This window comes from Kogia breviceps, chromosome 1, assembly GCF_026419965.1.
Source record: "Kogia breviceps isolate mKogBre1 chromosome 1, mKogBre1 haplotype 1, whole genome shotgun sequence".
Taxonomy (NCBI): Eukaryota; Metazoa; Chordata; class Mammalia; order Artiodactyla; family Physeteridae; genus Kogia; species Kogia breviceps.
The window spans coordinates 82665737-82685885 of NC_081310.1; the positions used below are offsets into that span (position 1 = coordinate 82665737).

Consider the following 20149-nt stretch of genomic DNA (forward strand, 5'->3'; position numbering starts at 1 on the left):
CCATGGCTCTCACTGGTCGGGGAGCTCCCTGGGATAGCTGTCCTGTTCCCCTGTCCAAATGCCCTGTTTCCCCAGCCCCAATTCAGCAGGTTGTCAGATCCATTCTCCAAAGAAGGCCAAATGGAGAAATTGAGGCACAAAACAAAGTCTCAGACCTCTCTTGCTCCAGGATTCTCAGAATCAGTTTCTCTTGGGGTTGGGTTCACCATTCTTCTCAATCCTGTCAGGAGCCTTCAGGGTGTGTGGGAGGAGTGTCTGCCAGAGGAGGAGCAGCTGGGACTGAGTCATGGCAGGAAGCTGAGGAGGGCGGTAGCTATCCCCAGATAGACTATAAAGAGGAGAAGGAACCAGCCCTGAAGTTCACAACAGCAGTAACAGCAACTGGAGAAGCAGGCTCCCAGAAGCCCAGCCTTTCAAATAGATCTGCCTGAGAGGACCTCCTTGAGTGGCCACTGACCAGTCCTTGCCCCAGGATGGGGACCACGTCCAGAGCAGCCTTGGTCTTGGCCTGTTTAGCTGTTGCTTCTGTAGCCTCTAAAGGAGGTGAGTTGGGGTCGGAGCCAGCACTTGGAAAGGGGGCCTGGCCAGCATGGGCCTGGGTCCTGGGTCCAGACATCCCAGATGGCTCATCACCAGCCAAAGGATGCCCCATTTGGCTGCCTGTTTCTGAGCAGGACTGTGGTGGGCCTAGGCACTGGAGCCTTTAACCAGGGAGGGGAGCAGGGGTACAGAAGGAAAGGAGTTCCTAGAGATAGCTGCCAAGAAACACATATTGGAGTCAAACGGACAACTGCCGGGGTGGATGGATTCACAGAGTGAGGGGCCTGATGTATATGTGACACCTATTAGCCAGAAGTGAGAAGAAGAGGAGCTCCCAGGCTGCTCAAAACCAGTTTACTGACCCAGAGAGCCTTGACTGACTCCCTACCTGGTTAGGAGAAGAGAGGGCATCATCCATCTACAGGGGACCAGGCACAGCCACTCTGTAGCTCACACACACATTATCTGCTTGGATGCCACACAAAATGTTACCGTGGGAAACTACTGCAAGAGTGTCATAGACCTAATCTATCTGGAAGGCCCTGTCTTGTCCTTCCCAGGTCCTGGTCTTCTGTGACTGCAGATCAGCTACAAGTGATTAATTTCCCTGTGGCTGTGGGGTGAATTGCCTCAGGAGTCCTGAAACATCCCAGTTTCCCAGGTCCTAAATTGAGACCTGAACTAAGGGGGGATCTGAGACTAGCTGAAGGGGAGGCACTTCAATTTCTGTGTGGGCTCCTTACCAGGAGCCCCAAAGATGTTTAAAGGGCCTGTGGTAGGCAGGAGGGTGGAGGAGATGGACAGGTGAGGCTCCAGCCAGTTCAAGGTCTGGACTGTGGAGAAAGCCCAGAAGCTATCAGGGAAAGACACTGACACAAGATTAAGGCCTTCCTCCCCAGCCCCTTGTGTCACACTCCCTTTAGGCCTGGACTTCGGAGACCCAAGGCTTTGAGCGTGGTGGAGGTGAGGCTGTCAGATTATCACACCCAATCGGTCTCAACCAGGTGTTTGGGGGGTGGCTTAGGGGACATGGGGCAGGAGCAGTACAGAGAGGCTTCTGGTGTCTTGGTCATCTTTTCTAAGCTCTTAACCTCTACTGCCTCCCCTGCCCATGCTTAGGGCCAGGAAAGGGCCTCTCAAAACCACCCCCGACTCGCCCTTCCTCTTCCAGGCATCAAGGCTTCAGGGCAGAGGGAGCTGGGGCCAGTGCACCTCACCTACCCCCTTCAAGAAGGTAAGAGCTTGGGGGAGTGGCATATGGGATTGGGGCTCCAGGAGGAAATGTAGGCTCTGACCATCTCCCTTCTTGCCGGTAGTTGGCTATGCTGCACCCCCTTCCCCACCTCTGACCAGAGCTCTCCCCATGGATCACCCTGACACCTCTCAGCATAGCCCTGACTTTGAAGGACAGAGTGAAGGTAAGTCTCAGTTGCACCTCTAGGTTTCTGGTCTGACTTACTTCCTGATCTTCAGAATGGGAGGGGAAGAAGGAGAGGGCTACTTACACACTCAGCCTTCTGTAGTACAGCCATCTCCATCTCAGAAAGCCAACCCTGTCCAAGAGGAGCTGCCCCCTCCCCAACTCCCTGTGGAAAAGAAAGGTGAGTGCTTGCCCATTCCCTCACTCTCACCCACTACATCATTCTGACAGCAGCCTGAGCCTTGCTCTTTTGTGTCCTCACCCCTATCTTACAGGGGATCCGCCTCTCCCTCAAGAGGCCGTCCCCCTCCAAGAAGAGCTATCCCCTCCCCAGGTCCTTATTGAACAGAAGGAAGGTAAGTGACTCCTTCTCCTCTTTACCCTCCTGCCTACCCGTGGCTGACAGCATGGGCTTTGGGGCTTCTGCCACTTACTAGCTGTGTAATAACCTTGGGTGAGTTACCTCTCCAAGCCTTAGTTTCTTTATTTGTAAAATTGGGGAAAGAATACTTATTTTTTAAAATTATAAGATTACATGACACAAAAGTAGCATTTATTTTCACTTCTCTAGTGAGCTACTTTTTTTTAAAAGCATATGCTATTTCTTTCTTTTTTAATAAGTTTTATTTATTGATTGATTTTGGGCTGCATTGGGTCTTTGTTGCAGCACACAGGATCTTTGTTGAGGCATGCGGGATCTTTCGTTGCGGTGTGCAGGTTTCTCTCTAGTTGTGGCGTGCGGGTTTTTTTCTCTTTTCTAGTTGTTGCACATAGGCTCCAGGGCACATGGGATCTGTAGTTGTGGTGCGCAGGTTCCAGAATGCATGGGCTCTCTAGTTGAGGTGTGCGAGCTCAATAGTTGTGGCGTGCAGATTTAGTTGCCCTGTGGCATGTGGGATCTTAGTTCCCTGACCAGGGATCGAACCCGTGTCCCCTGCATTGGAAGGTGGACTCTTTACCACTGGACAACCAGGAAAGTCCCTCTACTGAGTTACTTTTTATGAATGGGAACTGGCCTGTCTTCTAGAGATGCCTGTCCCAACATGAATGTTGTTTACGCACCTCTTTCTACCCCAGTAGACCCATCTTTCCTTTATCAAGAGGAGATGACCTTCCAATCTAAGCAGAGAGAGAGTGAGTGACAGCTTTAGTCTGTCCATCCCCCAGCTTTAATGCTCAGACCCTGATCGGGGTAGTGGGGTGGGAGAGCAGGTATTCTGAGCCTTGGGAAGCAGCACAGGGAGCAGGCGTGATTCAGGGTCGGGGAGCTATAAGGGTGACACCTTTCATGACTCAGGTCTCTTTTCCTATTGGTCAGTCATTCTGAAGTTAAGAGCCACGAATTCATTTGTCCCCTTTTCCTCTACATCCTCCCAACACTTTCTCCTCAACCCCAACTTCCTTCAATCCTCCCAACTCAATCCAGCCTTTCTCTATCCCTCTGCATGTTCCCCCTTCCCACTCTGTTCTCCCAATTCTAGAAAAGCTGGCTCCCTTCATGGACCACAGCTCCCCAGAGCCCAAGTCTTGGAATCCAGCCCAGCACTGCCAACAGGGCCGACACCAAGGTGGCTGGGGCCACCGGCTGGATGGCTTCCCCCCTGGGCGGCCTTCTCCGGACAATCTGGACCAGATCTGCCTTCCTAATCGTCAGCATGTGATGTACGGCCCTTGGAACCTGCCACAGACTGGCTTTTCCCACCTTGTTCGTCAGGGTGAGACCCTCAATTTGCTGGAAACTGGATTTTCCCGCTGCTGCCGCTGTCACAGCTACACAAACCGCTTGGACTGTGCAAAAGTCATGGTAAGGGTTGGACTCTTGATCTTGGGGATGTCCTTTAACCCACAGACAGTACATGTGTGTTTCAAGGACTAGAGGCCTAGGCCTGGGTATGCAGGAACCTCAGGTCCCTTTCATTGGCCCTACCTTGGGCCTCCTCATTGTGCCATAAGAGCAGAGGACAGCCTCTGCTTCTTTATTATCTGCATACCCAGGGTCCTTTATGGAGCCTGGGAGGAAAGCAGGTATGTGGAGAGTGGGCTACCAGGCTGATCTACTCCTCTTGCTCTAGTGGGAGGACACAATGACCCGGTTCTGTGAGGCTGAGTTTTCTGTCAAGACCCGAGCCTATTGGTGCTGCAAACGTCAGGGGGAGGCTCGATTCTCCTGCTTCCAAGACGAAGCTCCCCGGCCACACTACCAGCTCCAGGCCTGCCCCAGCCACCAGCCTGGTATTTCCTCGGGTCCTGAGATGCCTTTTCCCCCTGGGCTACCCACACTGGACAATATCAAGAACATCTGCCACCTAAGACGCTTCCGCTCTGTGCCACGCAACCTCCCAGCTACTGACCCCATCCAAAGGCAGCTGCAGGCTCTGACCCAGCTGGAGGGGGAGTTCCAGCACTGCTGCCGGCAGGGGAACAGCCACACCTGTGCATGGAAGGCCGTAAGTGGGCATCCCAGCATCCTGAGAGCCTATCTGCCTGCCCACCTGTCTCTGACCTCTGACCCCACCAGCCTTTTCATCATCCATGTACCCACCCCCCGTGAGCATGTCTGCCCGTTCATCTGCTTGTGAATGTCCATCCATCCACTGTGTTCTTCGTCTGAGTCTGTTCATCGTGCACCTTCATCCTGCACTCCTGGCCTCGTCCACCCAATACCCTACACATGTACCTGTCTGCCATCCATCTGTCCAGCTCTGGCCTCACCTGACCCTCTCTATCTACCGTTCCAGCACATCTCCTGTGGCCAGCTCCGAACCTCATCTGTTCTTCTACCCTTCCACCTTCCCAATTCCATACATCCACAGCTGCCTCCTTGCCCTCTGGTTATTTGCCCTCCCCTTTTGGCACCTGGGGCTGAGAGTCCCTCATCTCATAGCATAGGGCAGTGAGGGAAGCAGTGGGTCAGGAAGGCCAAGTGTCCAGGCTTCTGATTTTCCTTTCTCTGGCCCACAGTGGAAGGATACCCTTGATGGCTACTGTGATCAGGAAAAGGCTACAAATACCCACCACTACTCGTGTTGCCACTACCCTCCTAGCCCTGCCCGAGATGAGTGCTTTGCCCGGCAGGCTCCCTATCCCAACTATGACCGGGACATCTTGACTGTGGACCTCAGCCGAATCACCGCCAACTTCATGCGTCATCTCTGTGGAAATCAAAGAGTTCTCACCAAGCAGTGAGTCTTGCCCAGTTCTTCCCCAACTCTTTTCCCTTCTCCAAAACCTCCCTTTTGGGGCACCCTCTGGGGCACTCTTGGGAAGAGCAAAATCATGGTCTGCAAGCACCATTTTGATGCCTGGAGACACCCAAATACCCTGACCCCTACCCATTTCCCACCAACATAGTAAGCAGATTTCTGGGCTGATCCAGAATGTGACTGCCCGCTGCTGTGACCTGCCATTTCCAGAGCAGTCCTGCTGTGCTGAGGAGGAGGTAAGTGTGAGGGCAGGGGGTCATAGTCTCCAGAGGAACGCAGGGGAGGGGAGTGAGAGGGCTGGAACTGCAGAATACCCCTTCTTTTAGTACCTCAAACCAGCCCACAGAAATAATGAGGACTACTGGGGACATCTTTTTTCTTGGTTCCAGCAGTCTTCACTCCTGACCTGACCTGCTCCCCATCTCTAAGTGCCTATTATGCCTTCTCTGGGCCCCTAGCTTCTGGCATTTCCAGATGTTCACATCTGTCCATCACAAGGAGTCTAGCTGTGGAAGGCACCCTTGTACTGTCTCTGAGCCCCAGAAGGGATCTAGGGAGAGAGCAGTAGAAGCTGAGGGAAGGGGGACTTTGGACATCCAAGTAACCAGGCCTGGCCTCTGACAACCCTCCTCCCCTATCATGTCTGCTTTACTCCTTCATCAGAAATCAGCCTTTATTGATTACCTGTGTGGTCCCCGACGTAACTTCTGGCGAGACTCTGCCTTCTGCTGTAAACTGAGTCCTGGGGATGAACAGATCAACTGCTTCAACACTAATTATCTGAGGGATGTGGCTCTAGTGGCTGGAGACATTAGGGATGCCAAGGACCAGGGGGAGCAGAGCCCAACTTGGGGAACAAATATCAGCCCCACCCCTGAGCCCAAGGAAGAGTGAGTCACCCCAGAGCCTTGGAGGATCAGATTGGGGGACCTCACCCCACCCCACCCCATCCTCCTGGAATACTCATTACAGTAAACACCTCTTGGATTTGGCCTCATTGTCTGTTGTCTCACACAAACACACCCTCCTAAGCCTGCCAGATTTTCTTCAGTGTCTGGCCCCTGAGACCCACTGCCCCACCCCCACTACTGAGCAGAAGTCTTTCCACAGGCTTTGTTGGGACCAAAACTAAATGGTTTAATTTCAGTATTTGTCATCTGGAATTTATTCACACATTTAAAAGGAATGTCACTTTGTTAGCTGGCTATCAGGATTCAGAAGTGAAAAAGATATGATTCATGTCTTTGGTGAGCCCCCAAAATGCACAGCCCTGCCTGACATTTTTTAATCTTCACTTTTGATCCTTGGAGTCCATGTGTTTATTCATTCAGTATACATTGATTGAACTCCTGTCGATGTGCAGTGTGCTAGACTGCAGGATATACATTCAGAAAACATACAGTTCCTTCCTTCAGGTTGCTCACATTCCAGAAAACTAGCAGCTGTGATTAGTGTTGTGGTATAGGGCTGCCAGAGTTCCAGTATGCTCGGAGCACTTGATAACCGGGCCAGAGCTGCGAGTAGGGCTGGGGGCAGTAGGGGTGCACCAGGGAAGGCCTCTGCAGGGGTGAGGTCTACTGCAGGAGAAGTAGAAGGTACAAGGGGCAGGTACAGACCAGGCGAAGGGGCAACTCATGCAGAAGCACAAAGGCTGAAAGGACCTGACGTGATTGTTCCTCCCAGATGAGGCTGGAAAGATGAGCAGGAGCTCATTACCAATGACTCATCTGCCCGGCTTAAAGGGCATCATCTTGGCACCTCTGCCCACTAGGGCACCGGCGGTTTCAAGCAGAATATGTGTTCACATTTGCCTTTTACGATGTCTAGTCGGCAGCCAGCCAGGCAGGAACCTGGGAAGCCAGTTCGGACAGTGTCGTGCCAATGCCTGAGGGGAGGGCGCCGTAGCACCCAGACCGAAGCTAGACCACAGGGTGGCGGGACCCTGCGGCCCTTCGAGGTTGACCACAGGAAACCGGAGCCTCCAGGCTGGAGCTGAAAGAACTGGAATGAAGGCTTAGTCCCGTGGGGACGAGTCCTCTGTGATTCTGCTGCCTGGACAACTTTCCAGAAAGCAGGACGACCCCGGCCCAGCTTACGGAGGAAGAAGGTGAAAAAGGGACTGCCGTCCTTCCCCAGCCGGGGACTAGATGAGCCCCAGCAGCTCTAAAACTGACACCCGCCGTTCCCTCCACTCCTCCACCGCCTTTTATTTATTTACGTACACTATGCCCGCATAGCAGTTTTTAACCCATCAGCGTCTTAGCAGCTCCTTCGCCTGTCCGTCAGCACAGGGACCAATGAGCGGGCGAGAGACACCCCGTGCCCCGCCCCTGAGACGGCAACCCGGCCAGCGCAGGCCTGCGCGATCCCAGCCGCGCGCTCGGGTAGCGCTCTCGGAGGGCGTCAGCTTCTATTCGCGGTCGTCTGGCCCTTTTCTGATCGCCTCTGGGCGCCAGAGGCAGGGCTGGCAGAGGCAGGGCGCACTCTTTCCCCAACCCGTCCGCTCGTCCGCCCTCGGTGTACGAGCCCAAACCAGCTCGCGGGGCGGAGCCCCGGCCGGTGGAGGGACGGGTGGGCAACTCCGCCGGCAGAGGCACCACTAACGGGCTCTGTCCCTCCAGGAGCTTCCCGGATATGCTTTCGTACTGCATTTGCAAAGCGCCCCGCCAAGTCTGGAGAGGGAGTCCGAGACGAATTGGACCACAGTCCCAGCCCCAAGGAGTTTACAGTCTACCGGGGAGGAGAGGAAGGAAACCAGGAAAGCAATAGTAAGCAGTTATCATGAAAGAATATCAAGTACTAAATAGATATAAGCATCAAGAACTGAGAGTTAAAAGAAGTAATTATCTGTAGGAATCGGGGTACTGTTAAAAGGAGAAGGTGGCTTTCCACAGAGACGCGAAGCATGGATAGGATTGCTGTTAGTTACCAAATGGTGACGTGTTAACATTTATGGCAATTCGTTGTACAGAAAAACTTAAAATATATTAAATTCAGTACAGTGCTGTATGTCAATTCTATCTCAGTAAAACTGGAAGAAAAAAATAAGTAAAATAAAATGTACTAAGTTCAGATAAAGGAGTCAAGAGACCCTAACTACTCGGAAGGGCCAGGGAAAGCTTTATGGAGGAATGCAAGCTTGAGTAGGATTTTGCTGGAAGGGAAGGGGAGGATGAACAAAGCACTGGGTGTATGCAAAGTTCAGCTAAAGTAAACAGAGTGTATGTTTGTGTTAAACAGAGTGCTAAGTATTCTGGCTATAAATAATATTAAAAAATCGTCCTCAAGGATTTTTAGCTCTATGAAGACCTGAATATCTAATGATAGATATTCTCAGGATTCTTTGCGAGCCACCTAGCCTGGCTCTCAGGTAGGTCTTCTGGAGGAGGAAATAAAGCAGGAAGTGTGGTTGGTATATTTGAAGAGCCACTAAGTAGTAAAAATAGTGTGGGGGAGTAGCTAGGCATGAGGTTGGAAATTTCAGGCTTTCTGGAAGATCTTGAAGCACTATAGAAGTCACGCCAACTTGGGGATAAGCACCTATAAAGGGTTGTAAAAGAAAAGTGATGTGACCAAATTTATTTTTTAAAAAGCTAAATTAGATGGACAAACAAGTGGGTAGGAGTAGATGAGCTGGAGAGAGGGTAGAGACCCGAACCTGTTCAGAGGTTAAAATTGTAATTCTTCAATATCAATAAAACTGATAAACTCTGATATCCAGAACTTTGTTAATGGTAGAGAGGATGAAAATGTCTTTAAAATGTCTTTTAAAGACATTTAGGAGATGGGATTGACAGAACCTGTTTGCTACAGGAGATGTCTAGGAAGACTCCCAAGTTTGAGGTTTGGGTAAGGATATGCAGGATGAGGAGCAAGTTTTACAGGAGGATGATAAGAGTTCAGTTTTTGAGTCCTCAGTAGTCAGTGTCCTTAGTGAAAAGCACCTTCAGGAGGAAGATGTCAAAAGCCAAATTCTAGGGAATTGATTGTGAATGGGAGGTGAAAAAGAGGAGGCAGCATGTGTAGCCTGCTCTTTGAATGTCCTAGACACGACACTTGGAAGTCCCTTAGATAGCACAAATTCAGCTTGTTCAAAAATGAATTCCTCTGGGTATATGGGGAGATGTGAAAAAGAAAATGCAGCAATAAGTGACCTGTAGAATCTAGGTGGTGGGCATATGGGTGTTCACTATTCAATCTGTCAACCTTTTTCTGCATTTTTGACATGAGCTCATCATCTCTACCCTCCAACTATCCCTACCCCTGTGAACCCCATCTCAATAAACAGAACCACCATCTACTCAGTTATTTAGGCAACAGACCTGGGAATGTCATTTAATTAGTCCCTCTCCTTCTCCCTTCTATTCCAATCAGTCACCAAATCTCCTAAATATCTTTTACATCCAGCAACAATGGAGTTGCACCTTATAGCAAGGTTAGGTTCTAAAGTCAGTACATAAGGTAAAAGTTACATAGTCAACATAACCTTTGGAAATCCCTTAAATCACTCACAAAATACAGGAGTCATGGGACTTCCCTGGCGGTCCAGTGGTTAAGAGTTGGCACTTCCACTGCAGGGGGCACGGGTTGAATCCCTGGTCGGGGAACTAAGATCCCTCATGCCACACCGTGGGGCCAAAAGTTAAAAAAAAAAAACAAAAAACAGCAGCCATGGCTTTGTGTGCACAACTCTGTAAACAAAATGTATGTGCAAGTATGTATGTATAAGCCTGTGTATAGTAATGTACAGTATATAATAGGGTATACAATATAACATTAAAGCATTTTCAACTACATACAGAAATGAGATAGCACTCTCTCCAGCTGCAGGACATATGGAAGCTCAGAGCCTGAGGCCAATGCTGCCAGGACCTCAGGGGGAGAGGAGGGGCTCTGCTCTTGTCTTTCAATAAACCTGTTGATCTTAAAAAAAAAAAAGTGAGATAGTGCTGCATATAGTTGTTAAATGTACACAGGGCACAAGGATGCTGCATTTCTCACCTCTTCACTGCCTCTATCCTAGTCCAAGCTTCCATCAACCCTCGGGATTATTGAAACAGCTTCCCAACTAGTTTCCTGAGCCTGTCCAATCCATGCCCTACACTCCAGGCAGATTGACCTGCTAACTGATTTGAGCAGGTCACTTTGCTGCTTTAAAACCCCTCAATGACATCCCACTGGTCCCTTAGGACAAGGTTTAAAACACCTCCATATGGCTGCCCCAGCCTTCTGCCATCTGGCCTCTGCCCAGTCTCTGGACTTCATGTCACATACACCTCTTTCCTCTTGTTCTCTAAGCCCTGTCAGAATTGGGCTTTCTGTTCCTCAGGTTCACCATACTCTTTTGTGCTTCAGGGACTTTCCTATGCTGCTCTGTCCGCATAGAACTCTGTTACCCCCTCTGCTCAAATGGTTAACAAACACTTCTTATCTACTCAACGAACCATCCACCTCAACCCCCCAACACTTTGTTCTTGCTAAATTTTATTATTTTAAACTTATTTATTTATTTTTATTTTTTGGCCGTGCAGCATGTGGGATCCCTGACCAGGGATCAGACTTGTGTCCCCTGCATTGGAAGCACAGAGTCTTAACTGCTGGACTGCCAGGGAAGTGCCCTTGCTGAATTTTAAATTTAGAAAAAAAACATTGTGAAAAATAATCCACATATTTAAAATGCACTAAACATAAATGTATATTTCAATGGATTATTATAAAATGAAACCCCCCTGCAACAACAACCCAGTTCAAGAAAAAGGACATTGCCTTCACCCCAGAAATCCCCCATAATACTGCTTGCTGGTCATAGACTCCTTCAACACTCACAAAGTAATCACTGTCCTACTGTCCTGATATTTATCATAACCATTTACTTGCTTTTTCTTTATTGTTTTACCACCTAAATATGAATCCTAAAAACAATCATTTAGGTTTTAAAAAAACCTTTATTGGGATATAATTCACATACCATACAATTCACCCATTTAAAGTGTACAATGCAATGGTTTTCAATATATTCCATTATTAACTTTTTAAGATTGTGGTAACATATATAGAACATAAAATTTGTCATTTTAACCATTTTTGAGTGTACAATTCAGTGCCATAAATTACATTCACAATGTTGTGCAAACATCACTACTATATAATTTCCAAAACATTTTTGTCACCCCAAATAGGAACTCTAACCATTAAGCAATTATGCCCCATTTCCACCTCTTCGCAGCCCCTGGTAACTTTTTTTTTTTTAATTAATTAATTAATTTGTGGCTGTGTTGGGTCATTTTTTTTTTAATTTTTAAAATTTATTTATTTATTTTTGGCTGTGTTGGGTCTTCGTTTCTGTGCGAGGGCTTTCTCTAGTTGTGGCAAGCGAGAGCCACACTCATCGCGGTGCGCGGGCCTCTCACTATCGCGGCCTCTCTTGCGGAGCACAAGCTGCAGATGCGCAGGCTCAGTAGTTGTGGCTCACGGGTCTAGTTGCTCCGCGGCATGTGGGATCTTCCCAGACCAGGGCTCGAACCCGTGTCCCCTGCATTGGCAGGCAGATTCTCAACCACTGCGTCACCAGGGAAGCCCACTGCGTTGGGTCTTCATTGCTGTGCTCCAGCTTTCTCTAGTTGCGATGAGCGGAGGCTACTCTTCATTGCAAAGCACGGGCTTCTCATTGCGGTGACTTCTCGTTGTGGAGCGTGGGCTCTAGGTGTGCAGGCTTCAGTAGTTGTGATGTGCAGGCTCAGTAGTTGTGGCTCATGGGCACTAGAGCGCAGGCTCAGTAGTTGTGGTGCATGGGCTTAGTTGCTCCACGGCATGTGGGATCTGCCGGACCAGGGCTCAAACCCATGTCACCTGCATTGGCAGGCAGATTCTTTTTTTTTTTTTTTTTTTTGCGGTAGACGGGCATCTCACTGTTGTGGCCTCTTCCATCGTGGAGCACAAGCTCTGGACGTGCAGGCTCAGAGGCCATGGCTTATGGGCCTAGCCACTCCGCTGCATGTGGGATCTGCCCGGACCGGGACACGAACCCGTGTCCCCTGCATCGGCAGGCGGACTCTCAACAACTTCGCCACCAGGGAAGCCCGGCAGGTGGATTCTTAATCAGTGCACCACCAGGGAAATCCCCCTGGTAACTTCTAATCCACTTTCTGTCTCTAAGAACTTGCCTATTCTAGGAATCTCATGTACAATATTTGTAGGTACTTTTTTTGGCTGCATTGGGTCTTTGTTGCGGTGCACGGGCTCTAGGCGCACAGCCTTCAGTAGTTACAGCGCATGAGCTCAGTAGCTGTGGCTGGCGGGCTCTACAACACAGGCTCAGTAGTTGTGGCGCACGGGCTTAATTGCTCTGCAGCATGTGGGATCTTCCCGGGCCAGGGCTTAAACCCATGTCCCCTGCATTGGCAGGAGGATTCTTAACCACTGCCCCACCAGGGAAGTCCCCCATTCATCTGTTGATGGACACTTCAGTTGTTTCCATCTTTTGGCTATTGTGAATAATGCACAATCATTTAATTTTGCCCATTTTTGAATTTTATGAGAACGGAACGGGAAAGAATATATTCTTTGTTATGTCTGGCTTTTAAAGCATGCATTTGGGGCTTCCCTGCTGGTGCAGTGGTTAAGAATCGCCTGCCAATGCAGGGGACACAGGTTTGATCCCTGGTCTGGGAAGATCCCACATGTCGCGGAGCAGCTAAGCCCGAGCATCACAATTACTGAGTCTGTGCTCTAGAGCCCATGAGCCACAACTACTGAGCCCACGTGCCGCAACTACTGAAGCCCACGCGCCTAGAGCCCATGCTCCATGAGAGAAGCCACCGCAATGAGTAGCCTGCGCAGTGCAACGAAGAGTAGCCCCCGTTTGCCACAACTAGAGAAAGGCCACGCGTAGCAACAAAGACCCAACACAGCCAAAAATAAATAAATAAAATAAATAAATTTTTTTAAAAAAATAAAAATAAAGCATGCATTCATGTTATTTCATATACCTGTAGTTTATTCATTTTCATATAGATTTCCATTTTAGAAATATACCACAACTTACCCATTCTACCGTTGAAGGATATTTGGATTGCTTCCAGTTTTAGGCTATTTCAAATATGCTACTATAAAAATGGTGCATATTGTATGCATTTTTGTTGAATATACAGCTAGGAGTTGAATTGCTGGGTCATAGAAGCTGTTCAACCTGACTAGATAATGCCACAGTGGTTGTACTAATTTTTACTCCCACCAACAAGGTATGAGTGTTTCCCTTGTTCCCTATCCTCACCAACTCTTAAGGTTGTCTGTCTGTTTAGCCATTCTGATGAATTTATGTTGATATCTCAGTGCAGGTATAATCTGCATCCCATGACTCTATGAGGTTGAACACGTTTTTATATGTTGATTGGCCATTTGGATATCCTCTGTCAGATGCCTGCTCAAGTTTCTCGCATATTTTTCTATTAGACTTTTCCTTATTGGTTTGTAGTTCTTTATTCTGGATATTAACTCTTTGGCATGTAATATGTTGGAAATTTGTTCACTCTCTTAATAGTGTCTTTGATGAAAAGATGTTCTTAAATTTAATGTAATTGTTAATATGTTTAGTGCTTTATCCATCTGTGTTTAAAAATCTCCTACCCTCAGATCACAAAGATCCTCTCTTATTCTTTTATTTTAATTTTTATTTATTTATTTTTGGCTGCATTGGGTTTCCGTTGCTGCGCGTGGGCTTTCTCTAGTTGTGGCGAGTGGGGGCTACCCTTCGCTGCAGTGCATGGACTTCTCATTAAGGTGGTTTCTGTTGTTGCGGATCATGGCCTCTAGGCGCAGGGGCTTCAGTAGTTGTGGCACGTGGGCTCTAGAGTGCAGACTCAGTAGTTGCGGTGCACGGGCTTAGTTGCTCCGTGGCATGTGGGATCTTCCCAGACCAGGGATCGAACCTGTGTCCCCTGCATTGGCAGGCAGATTCCTAACCACTGCACCACCAAGCCCCAATCCTCTCTTATTCTATCTTCTGAAAAGTATTATTGTCTGGCCTATCTCATTTAAGACTAGTATCCACCAGGAGATGATGTTTGTTTATACTGGAGTCATGATTCTTATTTTATTCCATTTGGAGATTGTTATCCCAGCACCATTTGTTGAAAAGACTGCTGTTTCCCCACTGCTCTGCAGAGCCACATTCGTCATAAATCAAGTGTCATATGTGCATGGGTTTCTTTCTGGACCCTCTGTTCTATTATTTGTTCATCTTTGCACAATACTACACAGTCTGTAGCTTTATAACACATTTTGATATCTATAGGGCAAGTCCCTCGTTCTTTTTTAAGAGTGTCTTGACTGCTGTTTAATGATCAGTCACAAATTTGTACAGATTCTTTTATGTAAGTACTGAAAATAGAAGAGCCACGTCTTAAGTGTTTTCTGAACAGTTATTACAGTGACTTTCCGGTTTAGTAGTTGACCATGCTGTCCAGTACAGTAGCTGCCAGTCACTCGTGGGTCTCAAGCACTGGAAATGTGGCTAGCCTGAAGTGCAATGTCCTGGTGTAAAAAAAACACCAGATTTCAAAGACTCAGCATGAAAAAAATAATGCAAGATATCTCACTAATAGTTTTTCTTTTGATTACATGTTGACATGATCTTTTGGGTATATTGGGTTAAATGAATATATTATTTAAATTAATTTTAACTGTCTCATTTTACTTTTTCTTAATGAGACTACTAAAAAATTTAAAATTACATACGTGGCTTGTCTCACACTATATTTCTTTTTATTTATTTATTTACTTTTAACTTTTGGCCACACGGTGTGGCATGTGGGATCTTAGTTCCCCGACCAGGGATTTAATCTGTGCCCCCTGCATTGGGAGCGCGGAGTATTAACCACTGGATCACCAGGGAAGTCCCACACACTATATTATATTTCTGTTGGACAACATCCGGGGGGGCTGACAAGTGGCCCCCCAAAATATCCAGGTCCTAATCTTTGGAACCTGTGAATGTTACTGCAAAAGGACTTTGCAGATGTGACTTAGGGTATGGACCTTTAGATGGGGTGATTATCTTGGATTATCTTGTTAGACCCTACATGTAATTTACAAAAGTCCTCATAAGAAGGAGGCAGAGTGAGATATGACAACAGAGGAGAAGGAATTCAACTATGGAAGCAGAGATTGGAGTGATTCATGTAGGCAGCTACCAGAAACTGGAAGAAAAAAGCAAAAGATTCTTTCCTGGGCCCTCCAAAAGACTGCTTCAGGACCCTTGCTAACGCCTTGATTTTAGCTCTATAAGACTCTGGCTTCCAGACTTCTAGAATTCTGGCCTCCGGAACTGTAAGAGAATAACTTTCTGTTGTAAGCCACTAAATTTGTGGTAATTTGTAACAACAGCCATAGGAAACTAATACAGACAATGTGCTTCTAAAATTATTTTTAATTTTAATATTATACACACCATATATTCAATAAAAATTTCTAGGCTTTCATAGCACATATCAAAGTTATTAGGAAAAACTAGACTACACTACCAAAGATGTCGAGGATAGCACATGATTCTGAGAGGGAGATCCAAGACCATTGTATAGTTGTGTGTAAGAGGCAATTCTACTTAATAAAAGCATGGGCGCGCCCGGCCCCCGCCGCCGCCATTTTGGAGCGACCGGAGCGCCGCCCACGGCCCAAGCAGGTCCCGAGCCGCCGGTCCGGAGCCGCCGGCCCGCCGCGCTGAGTCTGCGGGCACTGTGTCCGTGGGCGCATCGCCCGGCCGGGCCCATGTGCGCGCGGCCCACCCCAGGCCACCCGGGCTTCGCCTCCGCCCGCGCCCTGGCCTTCACCCGGGCCTCCGAGGAGCCGCCGCGACGCCTGGCCCGCGGGGCAGATGAAGAGATTATAAATCTACTGAATGAAAAAATTTTTCTTAAAGTTGCATATACTGCGAGAGAAAATCCCAAATGTTTTTATATTTTGCCTAAGTACAAAATTTAAACAAGGAGTTTCCACAGAAGTCAGGACCTCTGAGGAGAAAGTGTGCCAGCTGCTGTTCTGGGCTCCTCATCAGGTAGCTCAGTTCATCCTCACAGCAGCTCTAATGCCGAGGGTGCTCCTTGTCCCCAGTTTACAGGGCTCTGTTCATGGAACTGCATGATCAAATGGACATTTCTCTTTGGAAGCTGCCTTCTTCTGTCTGATGGTTATACTAACCAGAAAAAGTAAATGAAGAGGCAGAACTTGAAGTTCCTCTCATTTGGCTGTTGGGTAAAAGTCTAGAAAATGCTGCTTCCTAGCAATCTCGGCAGCTGCTTCCCCTGCCTGAACACCTCCTTCATGACGTGCAGATTGTTTCGTGGAATCTCTCCAGTCTCATAGAAGGACAGCCACTCCTCAACTTGTTCTCGAAGCTTCTCCCCAAATACACTCCTTTGTGGCCATCACCATGTTCTGGAAGTTTGACTTGAACACCACATCCCACGTCGACAAGCTGCTGTATGAGGAGGACGTGACTGACGCTGCGAGAGTTAATGGACAAAGATGACATCTTGTAGGAGTGCAAGGCCCAGAACCGGAAGCTGCTGGACTTCTGTGCAGGCAGCAGAGCATGGAGGAGTTGGTGAGCCTCGTCACACAGGATCCGGCCCTGGACATGGAAGAGAAGGTCCACTTCAAGTACCCAAATACAGCCTGTGAGCTGCTGACGTGTGACTTGCCGCAGATCAACGACGGGCTGGCAGGGGACGAGACTTTGCTCGCCAGTTTTTTCAGCAAGACCATTGGCAGTCTCATTGCAAGAAGAACTGAATAGGTGATTGTGTTCTTGAGGAAGAAGGACAAGTTCCTCAGCCTGGTATTGAAGCACATCGGCACCTCGGCCCTCATGGACCTGCTGCTGCACCTGGTCAGCTGCATAGAGCCTGCCGGGCTCCAGCAGGAGGTCCTGCACTGGCTTAATGAAGAGATCATCCAGAGACTCATGGAATTGATCCATGCGAGTCAGAATGAAGATAGGCAGTCCAACGCCTCTCAGACGCTCTGCGACATCGTCAGGCTGGGCAGGAAGCAGGGCAGCCAGCTGCAGGAGGCTCCGGAGCCAGACCCCCTCCTCACGGTGCTGGAGTCGCAGGACTGCATGGAGCAGCTGCTGAAGAACATGTTTGACGGAGCCCAGACTGAGCTCTGCCTCATCAGTGGGACCCAGGTGTTACTGACCTTGCTTGAGCCCAGGAGGGCGGGGATGGAGGGCTTGCTGGATTCCTGCTCCCAGGGACTGGACAGGCTGTGTGCCATCTGCTCTAGCGTCCTGCGTGGCATCGAGCCATGGCTGAAGGACTTCCACCAGCTTCTGCTCAGCCCGCCAAAGGAAACAGTGATCCTGACCACCATCAGCGTGCTGGAGGAGCCCCTGGGTAAAGCCCGCCCGCACGGAGCCCCCCTCGTGGCCGCTCCACTGCACACGGACATGCCCAGCATCAACCAGGAGCTCTGCCAGCTCAACACCATGGGCTTACTGCTGGACCTGTTTGTTAAGTACTCCTGGAATAACTTCCTGCACTTCCAGGTGGAGCTGTGCATGGCCGTCATACTGTCCCACGCTGTCCGGGGGGACAGGGCTGTGGCCAGTGGACCTGAGGATGGGGTGAAGCCTCCACCCTCCATCGGGGACCTAGAGACCCCCCAGCCTGCCGCCAGCCGCCCGAGAGCACGAGGGTGGCCCACCTGTTCCAGAAGTGTTGCCTGGTCCAGAGGATCCTGGAGGCCTGGGAGGCCAGTGACCATACACAGGCAGCGGGTGGTATGAGGCACGGGAACATGGGACACCTCACCGGATCGCCAACGCGGTGGTGCAGAACCTGGAGGGGGGCCCCATGCAGACCCAGCTCAGCGAGGTCATCCGAGGGCTCCCCTGGGACTGCCGCGGGCTCTGGGAGAGCTTTGTGGAGGAGTCGCTGACGGAGGCCAACCGCAGGAACGCGGTGGACCTGGTTAGCACCCACCATCTTCACCCCTCAAGTGAGGAAGAGGACGTGGAGGGTGTTTTCCCTAATGAGCTGTCCCTTCAGCAGGCTTTCTCCGAGTACCAGGTCCAGCAGATGACGGCCACCTTCGTGGACCAGTTTGGCTTCAGCAACGAGGAGTTTGCTGAGCAGGACAACAGCGTCAGCACCCCATTTGACAGGATCGTGGAGATCAACTTCAGCGTCGACAGCCCCGGTGCCGCTCTGTTTGAGGCCTGCTGCAGTGACCACATCCAGCCCTTCGACAAGGACGACGACCTCTGGGAGGACGAGGAGGCACATCGTGTGGCCCAAGTGACCAGAGCCAGGTTCGGGGGCCCTCATGCTTCAGAGGACTGCCGGAAGGACGGCCCAGAGCGCCGAGGCCAGGGCGGGGAGGAGAGCTCGGGAGCAGACGCAGACACGGCTCGGGCGGGCGCCCCTCGGGCTGCTGCCCAGAAGGAAGGTCCTCGTGTTGAGGGTGGCTCAGAAGCAGGTGACCCGTGGACGGTGTTTGATGAGCCGGAGAATTCTATGGCCTCGGGCCTGGCCCCGGCAGTGGCGATGGGCGTGGGTTCCAGTGTGGGGGCGGCCAGCTCCCCCAGTGCCTTGGCTCCAGAGGAGAAAGGCTGGGCCAAGTTCGCTGGCTTCCAGCCTTTCTGCTGCTCTGAGTCAGGGCCCAGGTGCAGCTCCCCGGTGGGCAGAGGTCATGGCGATGCCCAGGGTGGCCTGAACCAGGGCCCAGAGAGAAGCCTTGGCCTGGACACTCCGGGTGCCTGGAACGCAGGTGTTACCAGGAGGGTGCCCCTGGTGGCCTCCAAGAGCCGTGAGGACAAGCAGATGGCGGCTGTTGCCTCGGAGGCTGTTAGTGTGGGTCCCGGTCGGGAGGCTGCCCCCCGCCGCCCGTGTCAGTCCCCAGGTGTGGGCGGGAGTGTTGTGGACAGACTTGGCCTGTGAGGTGTCCAGGGAAGGGCCCTGGGCCCGTTTGGCCCACAGAGTGGGCTGAGTGCACCGCCAGCACGCCTCCAGACCTGGCCTCCCTTGCGCCTGTGGAAGGGACCTCTGCCCCGGTCATGGCCGTCCTTCCCGAAGCTGCCATGGCGGCCACCACAGTACCGAGCAACGCCGGCTCCTCCCTGGTCACCCTGGCAGTCTCTCCTGTGCTGGCCGTGGCCGTCACCACTGCAGCCCCAGCTCGCCCAGCTGTCTCCACTGCTGCCGCCCTAGGGACGGTGACAAAGGACAGGCAAACTGACGGGCCGCTGCCCACAGGAGCTGCCTTAAATGGCCTCATGTGATGCTGCTGATGCCACCCAGCTTTGGCGCCCCAGCCAAGAAAACTACCTGGTGACGCAGTTCGTGTTTTTAAATTAAATTTAATTTAAATTTAATTTAAATTAATTTAATTTTAATTTTAATTTTAATTAAATTTAATTTAAAAATAAATTCTGCATTAGTAAAGCTGGCAGTTGGAACCAGTCAGACAGCCCAGCCTGCATTTCTCCTGCCTGACTCCGGGTGGGCCTCGAGGGTCCAGCCCCACGCACAGCAATAAGGCCTCAGACGGGGCCTCTGCCTGCGGGGGCCGTGACTCCAGATGCCGCGAGGACTGAGGGCTGGGCTGGGCGCCACAGGCTCTGAGCTTGTTTTTATCCATTATTTAACAAATGCAGATAGAGCCACATGTTTGCACTTTTTATCCAGCGCAGGAGAGGGTCTCTGAGGCTCTGGGGACAAATGTGGGTCTGGAGCTGCGCTGGCCAGACAGGGTTTTAGCTGCCTGGTGACCCTGGGAGCTGGCCTTGAGCCAGGCTGCAAACTTGACTGACTTAAAAATAAAACAAGCCCCCCGCAGCCTGGCAGGGTGTGCCAGGCTTCCCGCCGCAGTGGGCAGTGGAGGTGCCTGGCAAGAGCTGGCCACGGGCTGCGGGACGGGGTGTGAAGGGCCCAGCAGTGCCCGGGGGTGGGGGGCTAACCCTGCACCTGCCGTGGAGGGTGGGGACGAG

General features: G+C 50.4%; 2 protein-coding genes across 4 annotated transcripts; both read left to right on the forward strand.

Moving 5' to 3' along the window:
* The first annotated feature begins 281 nt into the window (after positions 1-281).
* On the forward strand, positions 282-6155 carry ECM1 (extracellular matrix protein 1). 3 transcript variants are annotated; one of them, XM_059080180.2, is made up of 10 exons: positions 322-543; positions 1712-1774; positions 1857-1958; positions 2064-2141; positions 2236-2316; positions 3442-3764; positions 4033-4407; positions 4922-5142; positions 5312-5399; positions 5827-6155. In XM_059080180.2, the coding sequence occupies exons 1-10, from the start codon at positions 474-476 to the stop codon at positions 6055-6057; spliced, it is 1632 nt and encodes a 543-aa protein (XP_058936163.1). In that variant the 5' UTR covers positions 322-473; the 3' UTR covers positions 6058-6155. The 3 variants fall into 3 exon arrangements, with proteins under 3 accessions (XP_058936190.1, XP_058936163.1, XP_058936199.1); XM_059080207.2 differs by lacking the exons at positions 2064-2141; positions 2236-2316 and having other exon boundaries at positions 282-543; XM_059080216.2 differs by lacking the exons at positions 322-543; positions 1712-1774; positions 1857-1958; positions 2064-2141; positions 2236-2316 and adding an exon at positions 2877-3094.
* Positions 6156-16466: 10311 nt separating this feature from the next.
* LOC131766624 (serine/threonine-protein phosphatase 6 regulatory subunit 2-like) lies at positions 16467-19441 on the forward strand. Its single transcript, XM_059081150.2, is given in 6 exon segments — positions 16467-16654; positions 16656-16731; positions 16734-17837; positions 17840-17968; positions 17971-19062; positions 19140-19441. Coding segments are annotated over 6 exon segments (2769 nt in total). The 5' UTR covers positions 16467-16588.
* The last annotated feature ends 708 nt before the right edge of the window (positions 19442-20149 follow it).

Coding starts and splice junctions, on each gene's coding strand:
- ECM1 (XM_059080180.2), top strand. CDS start 474: ATGGGGACCACGTCCAGAGCAGCCTTGGTCTTGGCCTGTTTAGCTGTT. Junction 5,143..5,311: donor CAAAGAGTTCTCACCAAGCA/GTGAGTCTTGCC, acceptor CCACCAACATAG/TAAGCAGATTTCTGGGCTGA. Junction 5,400..5,826: donor CCTGCTGTGCTGAGGAGGAG/GTAAGTGTGAGG, acceptor CTCCTTCATCAG/AAATCAGCCTTTATTGATTA.